Source organism: Antedon mediterranea, chromosome 4 (assembly GCF_964355755.1).
Source record: "Antedon mediterranea chromosome 4, ecAntMedi1.1, whole genome shotgun sequence".
Classification (NCBI taxonomy): Eukaryota; Metazoa; Echinodermata; class Crinoidea; order Comatulida; family Antedonidae; genus Antedon; species Antedon mediterranea.
This window is the reverse complement of record NC_092673.1, coordinates 29,744,403-29,759,890: the sequence shown is the minus strand read 5'-3', so window position 1 is coordinate 29,759,890 and position 15,488 is coordinate 29,744,403. Positions and strand designations below refer to the sequence as shown.

Genomic DNA, 15,488 nt, shown 5'->3' with positions numbered 1-15,488 from the left:
AACAACAGCGCGGAGATAGGCCTAGAATCGTACCGCACTTGTGTAATCACTTCTTGTTGCTATACGCTTGGGTGCACACGGAACAAGAACATTTAACTGATGAATTATTCATGTTTATTTTGTGACGTTTCATGAGGGGGGGGGGGGGTCCCCAACTTATGTACGAAAAAAAAAATCGCTCCCCGGCCCGCGATTTTTTTTTTCGTACATAAGTTGGGGACCCCTCATGAAACGTCACAAAATAAACATGAATAATTCATCAGTTAAATTTGTTGTTCCGTGTGCACCCAAGCGTATAGCAACAAGAAGTGATTACACAACTGCGATACGATACTTTCTACAGTAGGCCTAGGATTCTAAATCAATTCACGTGATGCCTTCGCGCACTCTTCTTCACACAAAATTTGTCGAGTCGAGGCTAATCGACAGCTAGGCAAGACATTAAACTAAGTAGTAATTCATTGGACATAGCCCAAAGAAAGCTTAGACCCACAAGAATAAAGAATGTGTATAATTTGTGTACTGTATTTTTATAATTCTGCTATTTTATTATCAAACAATATGCATGTACTCAAAGGAACTTTAAAAATGCGCGTATATGAACACATGAGATGGGAAGATTTGACCCACTAGAATAAAAAATGTATTTTTGTGTAATGTTTATTGTTTAATTTTGCTGACTTATTACTCGGATTGTGTCATACCAAAGATAGTGTAACTATCTTTGGTCATACCTAACACACACACACGTCACACACACCCACACAGCTACTACTAGTGTACTAGATATAGACATGGGTTTAGAGACTAATGTTTAGCCTAATAGTATTAATAGAAACTATAATTTTAACACGTATTCTTTAGTAATAAATTATATTAGAAACACCATAAACTAAAGGCTGATTATTTCGACAATCCACACAAAACGCCGCTATTCTTCTATGAAATCGCACGCCGCAACAACAGCGGAGATAGGCCTAGAATCGTACCGCACTTGTGTAATCACTCTTGTTGCTATACGTACGCTTGGGTGAACACGGAACAAGAAAAATTAACTGATGAATTATTCATGTATATTTTGTGACGTTTCATGAGGGGGTCCCCAACTTATGTACGAAAAAAAAAATCGCCCCCGGCCCGCGATTTTTTTTTTCGTACATAAGTTGGGGACCCCCTCATGAAACGTCACAAAATAAACATGAATAATTCATCAGTTAAATTTTCTTGTTCCGTGTGCACCCAAGCGTATAGCAACAAGAAGTGATTACACAAGTGCGGTACGATTCTAGGCCTATCTCCGCTGATTTCATAATAGAATAGCGGAGTTTTGTGTGGATTGTCGAAATAATCGGCCTTTAGTTTATGGTGTTTTTAATATAATTTATTACTAAAGAATTACGTGTTAAAATTATAGTTTCTATTAATACTATTAGGCCTAATTATTAGTCTCTAAACCCATGTCTATTCTAGTAGTAGCTGTGTGGATGTGTGTGACGTGTGTGTGTGTGTTAGGTATGACCAAAGATAGTTACACTATCTTTGGTATGACACAATCCGAGTAATAAGTCAGCAAAATTAAACAATAAACATTACACAAAAATACATTTTTTATTCTCGTGGGTCAAATCTTCCCATCTCATGTGTACGCGCATTTTTAAAGTTCCTTTGAGTACATGCATATTGTTTGATAATAAAATAGCAGAATTAAAAAAATACAGTACACAAATTATACACATTCTTTATTCTTGTGGGTCTAAGCTTTCTTTGGGCAATGTCCAATGAATTACTACTTAGTTTAATGTCTTGCCTAGCTGTCGATTAGCCTCGACTCGACACATTTTGTGTGAAGAAGAGTGCGCGAAGGCAATCACGTGAATTGACTTACAATCCTAGGCCTACTGTAGAAAGTATCGTATCGCAGTTGTGTAATCACTTCTTGTTGCTATACGCTTGGGTGCACACGGAACAACAAATTTAACTGATGAATTATTCATGTTTATTTTGTGACGTTTCATGAGGGGTCCCCAACTTATGTACGAAAAAAAAAATCGCGGCCCGGCGCGCCCCCCTGGATCCCGTCAAGAAGATCACACGTCGGTAATCGCAATTATAGAGGGCGTGTTAAAAACATATCTTTGATTAAAGATGGCGGCAATTCCAATCCCTCTTGCCGCTACAACTTCTGTCGGCGATATTAACCTTCCACAAATCAAAAGAGAGCTGTTAACTTCAATTCATCAATGTTCACAACGGAGCCTTCAACAAAGTGTTAAATGGTAGTCTAGATATTACTTATAAAACCTCTAGGCTTAGGCCTAGTAGTAGAGTCTTACCAAATAGCCTGCCCTGCTGGCTAGCTATGCGTACTACTAGCTAGGCTAGTAGGGCCTAGTCTAGGTTAGGCCTACTACTACTAGGCCTAGGCCTCTAGCTAGGCCTAGTCTCACTCAGGGTCCAGGACGCCTATCTAGCCGTAGCTGCCTAGGTTGGACCTACTGATGTTTCGCACCTACATATTTTTTTTACTCTAAATGTGTTAATTAAACTTCGTGGATAAACACACCTTTAAATAATATTATATTAATAAATATAGGGCCTATTAGTATTAGTATTACTATAGTATAGGCCTAGAGGCTAGTATTGATTTTGTGTAGATGCCTTGTGCATACTTTCACATATAAAAAATCTATATTATAAGTGAGAGAGTTTGTCTGTCTGTTTGTTTGTTTGTTCGTTATACAAAATTTTGTTACTGCACATAATCTTACATATGTTGTATCAAAATGACCGCAATTGTACCGGGAATGTTCTAAGCTATATTTCAACATCATCCGCCACCTAGGATCCATGTTAGGGACCAAAATGTGGTCAAAACCCCCACTTTCGATGTTTGTTCGTTATACAAATTTCTGTTTCTGCACGTAACCATACGTATGGGGTATCAAAATGATGGCAATTGTACCCGGAAGGTTTTAAACTACATTAAAAAAAATTCATCCGACTCCTGGGGTTTTTGTGGGAGGGGGGGGGGGGGGTGGTGTGGTGGTTTGTGATGTCATTTTTGCTAGGGCTCGGGGTTGTAGGCTATCGAATTGTAAAATTATACTACAAAAGTTTTACAGTATTTTAATTATCCTCAGCAAGGCATATATAGATAAACATATTTTATTCATTAACCAATATGACACCTATTCAATTACACATTTAACAAAGTACTTTAACCATATCCAGTATATGTAATTGTAACCAACCAACGCATTAACAAACATAGAAAATGGCCAATCGGTAATAAATTTATAGACGAAGCCAACACGTATAAATACCTAGGCATGCACATATCAAGACATTTAAAAGATACATGCCATATAGATGAAACGATTAAAAAAGGAAGCAGAATTATTGCATATATAAAATCAATCATAAATGAACAAAATGATTTCAATAGAATTATGTATGGTAATATACTTTGGAAAGGCATTGGAATACCAAGTATAACCTATGCATGCAGTATTTGGTTTTGTGAAAGCAAAACATCTATCCAAAAAATTGAAAATATGCAATATCAAATGGCTAAATATCTTTTAAAAGCACCAAGGTATGTTGCAAAGGAAGCCCTTTATGGTGAACTTGGATGGCAATCGATTGAGTCCATACTATCGGATAGAGAAATATCCTAATTCAAAAGATTGAAAAACATGGACGAAGGTCGTTTACCAAAAGTTCTGCTAAGAGCGCTCTTTGCACTTGAAAACACTTTAAATTGGAATTGGCTACATAATATAAAATCTATTTTAATCAACTGTGATATACAAAAACATTTTAACTTAGAATATGCTAATAATTGGCTTAAAGGTTTCAAAGAAAAAAACACTATAAGAGATAAGATGAAATGGCTTGAGAATGCTAAGAATAAACCATCACTAAGTAATTATATAAGGTATAAAAATGAACCAAAACTAGAAAAATACTTATTAGATAAGTGTAACTACCATGCTTCAAACCTAAAATTTAAAATTCGCTCCAATTCTCTACCACTTGAAGGTAGAAAAGAAGCATGGTCATCTCAAAATGCAGGTATATGTTTATTGTGTAATTGTAATGAAAAGGAAACTGTATATCATTTCATATTTGAATGCAAACGACTTGAGTACGTTAGACATCCAATACTCATGAACCTTAAAGATGAGCTAAACAACAATAATCTATCCATGTTCTGGGAATTGTTTACTACTAGCTCTCTAGATCTTAAATACCACTTATTCTTCGATGATCTTGAAATCCATAATGAATTTAAAATTACACCAAATCAATTGACCCATGATGTATACGAATTAGCAAGTATTATTTTCAACAAACATTGTAAAATTTTTCTGACCATGGCTTGGAACACACGAAATGATATATATAATACAATTCCTTCTCAAACTTAATTTATTCATTTTCTTAGTATTTAATCTGTCTCAGTTTTCTTAAATTTTTTTTTTTTTTGTTATTTTGTTCTTATGTCTAATTTCTTGTTTTGTATTTATATTTAAGTGTGTATGTATTATTTTTCACTGTAAACTTGTTGCACATCTCATTGAAACTGTGCCTCTGATTTAAAAGAGATACAATAAAAGTTCAGTTCAGTTCAGCTATGTATCGGTCTCTTGGATTTTCTCATTACAGACATCCATTCCGGTGTGAACATACACACGTTGTTTACCGTTACTGTGTTCAACTACATCACGATGCCTCCAAGGAAAAAACGTCCATTGTGGGAGAGTGGGGTTGGGAGTTGTGGTTCAGGGGATAGTGGGGGTTTTGCTTAGACCAGAATTGTGTTTGGAAAATGTTAAAGTATTTAATTATTCCTGGGAAGCGGCTGGGAGTTTGGGGTGGGGATGTAGGCCTATCACCATGACCGAAACTGTATTTGGAATGTTTTAAACTACATTTGAAAACTGCCACTGAGGGATTATGGGTTGGGAGTGATAATAACATAATTTGTACTGGAACCATCTTCAACACATCACCCAGTGTATCTGGGGTGTGTTTGTAGGGGGAGGTGGAAGAGCGAAAATATTGGCGTAATGAAGTAGCCTATATGCTTGGAATTGTACTAGGAAAAGTTACTATATTTGAACTGTCTAGGGGAGGAGTTAAGGTTTGTTGATTGTGGCTGGGGTGGTGAGAGGAGAAAGAAGGCTGGGGGCCCGCAGTATCTAAATTAGATATTTTAATTATCAGCCAATATGACACCTATTCATTTACACAATTTACAACGTACTTCAACCATTATTAGACCCATCATAGCTATGTATACTCCTCTCAATTTGAAGCTTACGTTGAATTGAATTTGTCCATCACTGGGAAGAATTTGTTTTTAAAAAAGAGTATGGGGTGGTATTGAAGAAGGGTGGAGATTGGTGAGTATAGACAGATACTGGCGTCGGGTGTTGAGAAGGCTTTAAACTAATTTTGAAACCCGCCCTGGGGCTGGTATAATTGCTGGTAACAAATAAATCCTTTAATATTTATTGTTGACAAACTTCACCATCTTCTATCATGGAGTGTAAAATTTATATATATCTGGATATTTTTTGGTTTATGCCTATCCCATTTTTATATGGGAGATCAGGGGCGCAGCCAGTGGGGGGGGGGGGGGTGTCACGGGGTCTTGACCCCCACCTCCCCTTTTTTAGAAAAAATAAATAAAAACATGAGACAACAATACAGATCAAATCATCCTGGAGATACTGTGGAAGATTACCACCGAGCAGTATTACCAAATCAACTTCTTGATCATTTACAAACCGAGTTAAACACCCGTTTTTCTGCCGATAACAGGCCATGCTTTAAAATATTTGGCGTAGCACCCGAGTCTATCGTGAAGTGTAATGTTGAAGAAGTCTTCAAGGAACTTGAATTTGGTACGATGATCTGCCAAGACACGAACATCTTCATTCCGAGCTTCAGTGATGGAAGCGACTGTGTAAAATTAGCGGATCCAGATGTGTTCCCGAATGTGCGTGCACTTCTTCTAATCGCGTAGGCCTATGCCCGTAACGTCTGCTGAAGCTGAGCGAAGTTTTTCGACTTTATGGAGAACGAAAACCTGTTTGCGAAATCACATGTCTTATGAGCAGCTTTCGGGATTGTGCCTCATGAACATACACTTTAACATGAACATTAATACAGAGAATGTCATTCGCGAATTCTGTCTCCAAGCCAAGAAGAATGTTCCAAACTTATGTTTAAAGATGCATCACGCGATGTCTAGAGCGCCGTTATAGTAACTAACGTAAAATGTATGATAACAATTTAGAAGTTAGTTATTACAATTATGTATAAGCTATCACCTATACTATACATTCGAACAAAATAGGTATATTTTTAAACAAAATATTGTATGTACTGGGTATGATAAGCGTCTCACATACACACGGAGCCAAGATAGCTTCTTGGACTTGCACAGTGTATGAACTCTAACCTTACGGTTCTCATTTAATAATATCACTCCATGCTATCATTCTAGTTTCTTTTTTCAAACTTTTGCATCTCTACGTTCATTTCATGCAACTTTTGTATTGGTGAAAAGGGAGGAATTCAAATAATTCCTCCTCTGAGTTTACAGCCTCTCTACACAAATCAACAAACAAGCAAGAAGAAAAGTGTTTGTCTGTGGCAGCCTGGAATATAAAAATGTTCTATAGTGAAAATGAGAGTTGTTTTTTGTTTTCTTTGTTTCAGTTTATTAGTGTTAACATTGTCATATTTGTGTGTGCGTAAACCAATTCAAATGATCTAGATTGCCCTAGACCGCCAAAGCTTCCAGGGGGCCCTGGAACCGGGGGCCCTTGGCGGCCCCCTGGCCCCCAGCCCATGGTTGCTCGCTTCGCTCGCAAAATACTCACATATTGGTTGACCCCCCCTTTAATTCTTTGCTGGCTGCACCCCTGGAGATGACTCAAAATATCGGGAGACCACCACCATCATTGGGGGAGTTGGTGGGAGGTCTGTAAATAAATGTATGATATGATCAATTTTTTGTAGGTGTGCTGAGTTGTGCCATTCTTTAGCTGGAGTAAAACCATCAGCTGCACCAAAACCAAATGATGACACAGAGGTAGGCACATTCTATGAATAACAAATATTTAAATCTAAAGCCAGATCATTTTTGTTTGTTCATAATACAAACTAATATGTCAAATGCTCTATAATGATGTTTATGTAACTGCTAAACCTTATTTTCTTTTAGGATTTTTTGTTGGAATTTGATAAATACACTTTGGGTAAATCATACCTCGATGTTAAGGAGTATGACCGGGCAGCTTTCTTTGTTAAAGATTGCACAAGTCATAAAGCATATTTCATTTATGCATATGCCAAATATTTAGTAAGTCAAACTATGTTTTTTTATTTGATCATTTCTCTATTTCAGACTTTATCCATAAAAAATATTACATAATAATCTTCTAATATACAAACTCTATATAAATGAATTTAAACGACAGCAATAGTTGTTTTTAACTAAGTTTTATAATATTAATATTTCTGTACTGTATCTCCATATATGGCATTACTTATGTCATAGGCAAATACTAAGTGTTGCATTATCACAAGTGGCACTTGTATTATGTCAATTTGCCTATACTACTGGAAAGATTCTAATCCAGCTTTCAGATAACTTTTTTTCTGTATACCAGAATGTAACAATTCAGCTTTTGCTGCCACTACATTGTTAATAAATAAAGAGCTATTATATAATGAGCTATTATATAATGAGCTATTATATAATTTTAAATCAATTAAATTATTATTTTTATTTGATAATTTATTATATTTATTATGTAAGGGTGGGTGGCACAGTGTGTTGGACGTTGGACTACTGATCGTGAGATCGAGGTTCGAACCCAACTCTGTCGCATTGCTTGTATCCTTAGGCAAGATACTTACGTTTGCCTCCCTCCACCCAGGTGTATAAATGGGTACCCGGTTAGATATTACTGTATTATTATTTATATTTCAGGCAGGAGAAAAACAAAGATATGATGAGTTAGCTGGACAAATGGGTCCAATTGAGTATAAAGCTACTAAAAATGAAACTTTAAAATCACTCAGAATTGAGCTCTGCAAAAAATACAATGCAGGACAATTGGATAGCTTTTGTTTATACTTGTAAGTAATAATACTAGTTGATTGCTTCTTGGTACCTAGAAAATAAAGGAACACCCCTTCAAATAAAATGGACCAATCCATTACACATACCCTTTTCACATACTCCACCATATTTCCTCTTTTATTTTAAAATCAATAACACTCAATTGCAGACTTACATCTACCCTACCTATAAACTTTCCAAATCACGATCTGTCACTGTGTTTTTGTGCCATGATCTATATCTTCTTGTTTAAAAGTCAATAAAATTACATTTTTGCTCGTTCTTACCAAAGGTATGGAGTTGTTTTAAAGAAGTTAGAACTGAAGAAAGAATCAATGAGAGTATTAGCAGAATCTATACAAAGAAATCCACTATACTGGGGCGCTTGGATTGAATTATCTTCCATGGTATCAAGTAAAGAAGTGGTAAGGTTACATAAATAAACAAGGACCAAGATTTTCAACGTTTTAGGGTCTTTCACACCTGTTCTGGCATGGTTCCCGTCCAGCGAATTGAACATCAATGTTTCGTTTTCACGCGGCTATGCGCCAATCGATATGTGCGTAGCCGGGTGTGAAAGACCCTTTTACCCAGCCATTTGGAACTTTAATAACACTATGTCATATATGTTCACTAATTCACCATGACAATGACAAATTTGTATACATTTTCAAAAACGTACAACTTGTTTTCGAAATGGTTATGATCACCTAATGATCCAAATATTAAAGGGCGTAACGCCCTTTAATACGGCATATAGGGATGAAGGGTTTCAGCCGATCCTTATTTCCAGAAGTGCCCTTTCAAACTAAAGAACAACAGTGTAAATTATGCTAAATATGTTTTAAGTAGCCTAGATGATTTTTCCCCTTTTGAAGAAAATAATCCCACCGTATCAACCCTGGGTTACAATTTTTGCCAAATTTTATGAAAACCAAAGAACCCCTGGCTTTGGCATATATTTGTATCTCTGATATCAATGTTGGTTTTGTATTTTCTAGTTAAATTCATTAACATTACCTGATCACTGGATGAAGCAGCTTTTTTTGTCGCATATCTACTTAGAACTTCAGTTAAACGAGGAATCATTGAAGCGTTACAGAGCACTTAGCGAAGCTGGATTCGGACAGAGCACTTATATTATGTCACAAATTGCGGTAGCCCACCATAACTTAAGAGGTAATCATAGCACCAGGAATAGGCCCAGACATAACACTAGAGCCCAGTAATAGGCCCGGACATCATGTTACCCACTGGCTGGCAGCCATTAACTATTAATTATATTTATGCTAAATTATAATGCTATTAAGAATACTATGTTCTGTTTTTTGTTTATTTGATCATTATCAAATTATGTTATTGAACAAGAAAAAATAATATATATATTTTTAAAGTTTTTTGAATAAAGAAATATTTTATAAATTATTTATTTGTCTTACGATTTAATTTTCTAGATTTTGAGAGTGCATTGAAATTGTTTGATAACCTTCAAAAGATAGACCCTTATCGCTTGGAGAACATGGACACTTATTCTAACTTATTGTATGTGCGGGTAAGTTATTATACTAACCAGATATCAATGTAATCTTGGTGTAAAAGATGTATTGAGTTTTGTGTCAGACCAATAAGCTGCTTTAGTCATATAAGTTTTACTTAAGACCTATAGCACTTTCATGTTACCTAGCAAACTCTGGAGTTTACAAACACCAGGGCGTCAACACCTGTGTTTTTTATGGCATTGATGCCCCGATGTGTGTAAAATCTGGATTGTTAGGCAAAGTAAGTGGTTTGATATATAATAATGAATATTTATGAGTGTAGTGGTACAAATAATGGCATGAGGTGAATGATGAAAGATGAAAGGCTGACTGGTTATATATCAACGAGGCGACAGATGCCATTATTTGTACCATTACACGAATATAAAACATTCATTATTTGTTTTATATAACATCTAAATAGATTCCTGTCATTTGAATCAAATAAAAGGTAGGCATAGCCAAAGCCTACATTTGATTCACATTGATTAAAACAGTAACATTTGGTTTTTAATAATTATATGAAATATTGTGTATATGGATTTTATAAATACACCTACCGTGTTATATTTTCCAAATGCGAACAGATTTTTGTTTTCGTACACGAAAAAGGGTACTATTAAACGAACTTTTAATAGTGCATACTATTGCATGCCATTTTATATAATACTGTCCACTCAACAGCAAGGTTTACAGATTTGATAATAAACTATATTTTGTTTTGCTAGGAAATGAAAGCAGAGCTTGCGTACTTGGCACACCATGTTTGTGAAGTGGATAAATACAGGGTGGAAACATGCTGTGTTATTGGTATAAATATTTTGCTCTTTTCTTATGAAGTGTAAAATGAAGTTGCATTTTTAATGTCTCCACTTCTTATTGATTGAGAATCACTATTGGGAATGGTCTTACCAGTGTTAAATTTCTGTGAATAATTGATATTGTGTATTATGTAACCTTTATACAATTTTAAATGTTTTATCTAACATTTTACAAGATCTAATAGTTTTCATGTTTTACCATTTGCTATTTTTAATATGCATTTTATATAAATATTTCCTATTTCAACTACTCATATTTACAACATATTTTAAGGTTTTATTGAGTATTATTTTTGTCAGTCGTTTTAGCTGTCTTTTTATTTTACTCAATATTTATATACTGTCTGTATATACTTATTGAATTGATATATCGTATATAACTGAACTTATGGTGAAATTTAGTGAATTTAGCCTATATTAAGGGTAGGATTATATATTTTCGATTTATGCCTTGCTAGGTAACTACTATTCATTACGATCCCAGCATGAGAAAGCAGTGTTATACTTCCAGCGTGCGTTGAAGCTTGGATCCAATATAATATGTACAATTTACATATTTTCAATTTATGACTTGCTAGGTAACTACTATTCATTACGATCCCAGCATGAGAAAGCAGTGTTATACTTCCAGCGTGCGTTGAAGCTTGGATCCAATATAATATGTACAATTTACATATTTTCAATTTATGACTTGCTAGGTAACTACTATTCATTACGATCCCAGCATGAGAAAGCAGTGTTATACTTCCAGCGTGCGTTGAAGCTTGGATCCAATATAATATGTACAATTTACATATTTTCAATTTATGACTTGCTAGGTAACTACTATTCATTACGATCCCAGCATGAGAAAGCAGTGTTATACTTCCAGCGTGCGTTGAAGCTTGGATCCAATATAATATGTACAATTTATGTATTTTCAATTTATGCGTTGCTAGGTAACTACTATTCATTACGATCCCAGCATGAGAAAGCAGTGTTATACTTCGAGCGTGCGTTGAAGCTTGGATCCCATATAATATGTACAATTCATGTATTTTCAATTTATGCCTTGCTAGGTAACTACTATTCATTACGATCCCAGCATGAGAAAGCAGTGTTATACTTCCAGCGTGCGTTGAAGCTCAACCCACATTACTTGTCAGCCTGGACACTGATGGGCCACGAGTTCATGGAGATGAAGAACTCGTCTGCTGCAATACAGGCTTACAGACAAGCTATAGGTTGTTTTATATTTTTATTTGCACTTACTCATTGATAATCTAACATTAATCACATTCTTAAGCTCTGTCTACACTATCAAACTAGTAACATGCTCAAATATGGTAGTAATATGACTTCATCATGTTCATATATGGCCACATCACATTTTTTTGTTACATAAAAGTTGATAGTGTAGACAGAGCTTTAGTGGAAAGAGTAGCACACTATTTTTTAAATCTGGAAAAACATTGTATTCACATGAATAAATTCACCTAGTAGAAAACACGCTTTAAGTCTGAAAAAAATGTGTATGGTACTTTTGACCTAATAAAAGTATTATACATTTTGTCATGGCAATTAAAACAATTCAGTTATTTGCAAAGTTTTTTTTGTGTTTTTTTTTTTGCCTATAGAAACCATCGCAAGTTTGTAATTACAAACACGATGAATCAACCAAGTATGTATGTAATCATTCCATTTGTTTTCTTGTAGAGGTAAATCCAAGAGATTTCCGAGCATGGTATGGTCTGGGTCAAACATATGAGATTTTACGAATGCCATTCTACTGTACATATTACTATAAGCAAGCTCAACAGCTCAGGTGAGTTTGACAAAAACGGAACTTCTGATCAGGTTCTTCTAAAAAGATTTGTCTTGAAGATTAGTTGTGATGGTAGTGAATGTACCCTTGCTACTGTCCACTTGATCTTGTAAACTTGTAAATATGAACACAATATATATATATATATTTTAATTACATCATTATGGGTACTGGTTCAAGTAACCGTCTACATAGACACATCTGGTAGCCAGTGACATAAAGTTAGTGTTTAGATTAATGCTACTTATATAATTTCAACAACAACATTTACTTAGAAACGGTTCAAGAAATAAAAGCAGCATACATTAATTACAATAACTTAAATGGTAACATTAAATAAGAACTGTTTCTGGGATCAGAAAAAGAAGTAAAAGAACTTGTCAAATATCAACCCCTAAACAAAAACAACAAAAAAGCAACTGCATGACAAATAATTAGCTAATTTATCTCATAATTCATGACAAATTGATGGTTATTTAAGTTACATAACTCTCTGTGTAGGCCCAATGATTCTCGGATGTTAGTAGCATTAGCAGAGAGTTATGAAAACCTAGAGAAGATAGAAGAGGCCAAAAAGTGCTACTGGAAAGCCTATTCTGTTGGTGACGTTGAGGGCACTGCAGTTCTTAGACTGGCTAAGTAAGTTACTATGTTGTCTAGTCTTTCTGCAGCTGAATAAGATAATATTTAGAAAGCGCACATTACCACAAAGTGCTTAATGTGCTTCAATATTTACACTTAAGCTCTTTCATTAATGATGACATACTGAGGAGGGGATGGTGATTTTTTATTAACCTGTTATATTTATATATTTATGATGATATGCCAGTTTTTCAAAACAAATTTCTGTTTATCCTTTTTAATAAAGATACTATGACTTTATACCCCTGGCTCCACCTTTACAAATTAACCAGTGTGCTGTTTTACGGGTTTGGTACCAACAAAGTTTTAAATTATAATAATTAGCTACTAGTTTTTTGTTTGTTTTTTCTCTCTTTTGTTTAGGTTATTAAAACAGAAGCTAGAAGATGAAGAAAAGGCCGCTTATTTCTATAATAAATTCTTGGAACAAGCTGAATCCTTTGGGGTATAAACTTAGAATACATTGTTAAAGATATGTATGTCCCCTGAAAAAATAATTCTTAACAAAATTTTTAGTTGAATATGCCATTTTAATGTAATATAAAAGTTATCCACTTTGACCACAAAGTGGATCGAAAAAAAATGTATTTACCTGAAAAAACTGTAATTTAAAGAAAAAAATTGCCAAATTGGCTGCCAGTTAGTGGGTTTTTGGTTGAATTTAACCATTTATTTTGTCAATTTATAGGTGAAAACACCAGATTTAAACATTACTTATCTTTTTTTTTAGACTGCAGGGAGTGATGAGCAATGCCAGGCTTATATGTTTCTTGGACGATATTATCTAAAACGACAACTATATGACCAAGCATCAATATATGCTCAAAAATGCAGTGAATATAACGAGGTAAAAATGCTCTTCTTTTTAGTTGTAGTATGGTGCTTTTGCATTCACCTATGGGTTAGGGAGAAAGGCAAAGATAACTTGAGAGACAGATCTTTTTATTGAACATAAATGTTTTGATATTTTAGGTTAGGGAAGAAGGCAAAGAGATCTTACGAGAGATTGAAGCTCAAAGGAAAGGTGCAACGGGTGGCGATAATCTAAATGGGTCAATAGTGCAAGGACAGAACGCTGCTTTACAGGACAAACAAACACCACTTGGCAACCGTCTGTCACCTATGAATCTCATGTTTACACCCTGAATAGTAGCAGCAAACACCACTTGGCAACCGTCTGTCACCTATGAATCTCATGTTTACACCCTGAATTGTGGCAACAAACACCACTTGGCAACCGTCTGTCACCTATGAATCTCATGTTTACACCCTGAATGGTAGCAGCAAACACCACTTGGCAACCGTCTGTCACCTATGAATCTCATGTTTACACCCTGAATGGTGGCAGCAAACACCACTTGGCAACCGTCTGTCACCTATGAATCTCATGTTTACACTCTGAATGGTGGCAGCAAACACCACTTGGCAACCGTCTGTCACCTATGAATCTCATGTTTACACCCTGAATGGTGGCAGCAAACACCACTTGGCAACCGTCTGTCACCTATGAATCTCATGTTTACACCCTGAATGGTGGCAGCAAACACCACTTGGCAACCGTCTGTCGCGAGCTATATTTCCTATACCATCCTGGCTAGTTGAGAATTCTCAACTATTTTATGTTTTTTTCTACCTTTCTGGAAAATGATATAATCCAAATTGTATTAATACTACCAGTAATAAATATTTAGAAACACTTGCATACCTTCACTAATTTTAGTTGTTTGTAGTTTAAGACAATCTTAGTGATATTTAAATGAAAGCAATACGATAAAAACTATTGTGTCTGTATTTTACAAGACTATGACTTCCGTATAACGTGCATTGTGGGTACTTCAATTTTTATAGAAAAGCTAGGGAATCCTAATTTAGTAGGCAGCATATGGGGGCGGGGCAACCAAACTTGCTTATCAAATCAAAGCACAGTAAAGCAAAGGATAAAATTAATGTACGATCCCGTTTAAAACTGTTCTCAACTATAGTCATTTTGGTATACTTGAGCACAGTGATAAAGAATAGGATAAACTTAAAAATATACAACAAAAAACATTAATGTACGATCCAGTTTAACACTGTTCTCAACTATAGTCATTTTGGTATACTTGAGCACAGTGATAAAGAATAGGATAAACTTAAAAATATACAACAAAAAACATTAATGTACGATCCAGTTTAACACTGTTCTCAACTATAGACATTTTGGTATACTTGAGAACAGTGATAAAGAATAGGATAAACTTAACATTATACAACAAATAACATTAATGTATGATCCCGTTTAACACTGTTCTCAACTATAGTCATTTTGGTATACTTGAGCACAGTGATAAAGAATAGGATAAACTTAACAATATACAACAAATAACATTAATGTACGATGTAGTTTAACACTGTTCTCAACTATAGTCATTTTGGTATACTTGAGCACAGTGATAAAGAATAGGATAAACTTAATAATATACAACAAATAACATTAATGTACGATCCAGTTTAACACTGTTTCAACTATAGTCATTTTGGTATATTTGAGCACAGTGATA

The 15,488-nt window shown here is 34.9% G+C and overlaps 1 protein-coding gene across 1 annotated transcript; it reads left to right on the top strand.

Moving 5' to 3' along the window:
• Positions 1 to 2,055: 2,055 nt before the first annotated feature.
• On the top strand, positions 2,056 to 14,650 carry LOC140047224 (anaphase-promoting complex subunit 8-like). Its single transcript, XM_072092114.1, has 14 exons — positions 2,056 to 2,276; positions 7,036 to 7,108; positions 7,241 to 7,378; positions 8,012 to 8,160; positions 8,436 to 8,568; positions 9,145 to 9,322; positions 9,598 to 9,695; positions 10,410 to 10,491; positions 11,561 to 11,725; positions 12,198 to 12,306; positions 12,808 to 12,945; positions 13,312 to 13,393; positions 13,679 to 13,795; positions 13,921 to 14,650. Exons 1-14 carry the CDS (start codon positions 2,146 to 2,148, stop codon positions 14,092 to 14,094), a joined length of 1,767 nt encoding a protein of 588 aa, XP_071948215.1. The 5' UTR covers positions 2,056 to 2,145; the 3' UTR covers positions 14,095 to 14,650.
• The last annotated feature ends 838 nt before the right edge of the window (positions 14,651 to 15,488 follow it).

Excerpts from the sequence above, each read along its gene's own strand:
- LOC140047224 (XM_072092114.1), top strand. The coding sequence starts at position 2,146 with ATGGCGGCAATTCCAATCCCTCTTGCCGCTACAACTTCTGTCGGCGAT. Across the intron at positions 8,161-8,435 it reads GATAGCTTTTGTTTATACTT|GTATGGAGTTGTTTTAAAGA; the intron begins GTAAGTAATAAT and ends TTCTTACCAAAG. Across the intron at positions 9,696-10,409 it reads CTAACTTATTGTATGTGCGG|GAAATGAAAGCAGAGCTTGC; the intron begins GTAAGTTATTAT and ends TTGTTTTGCTAG.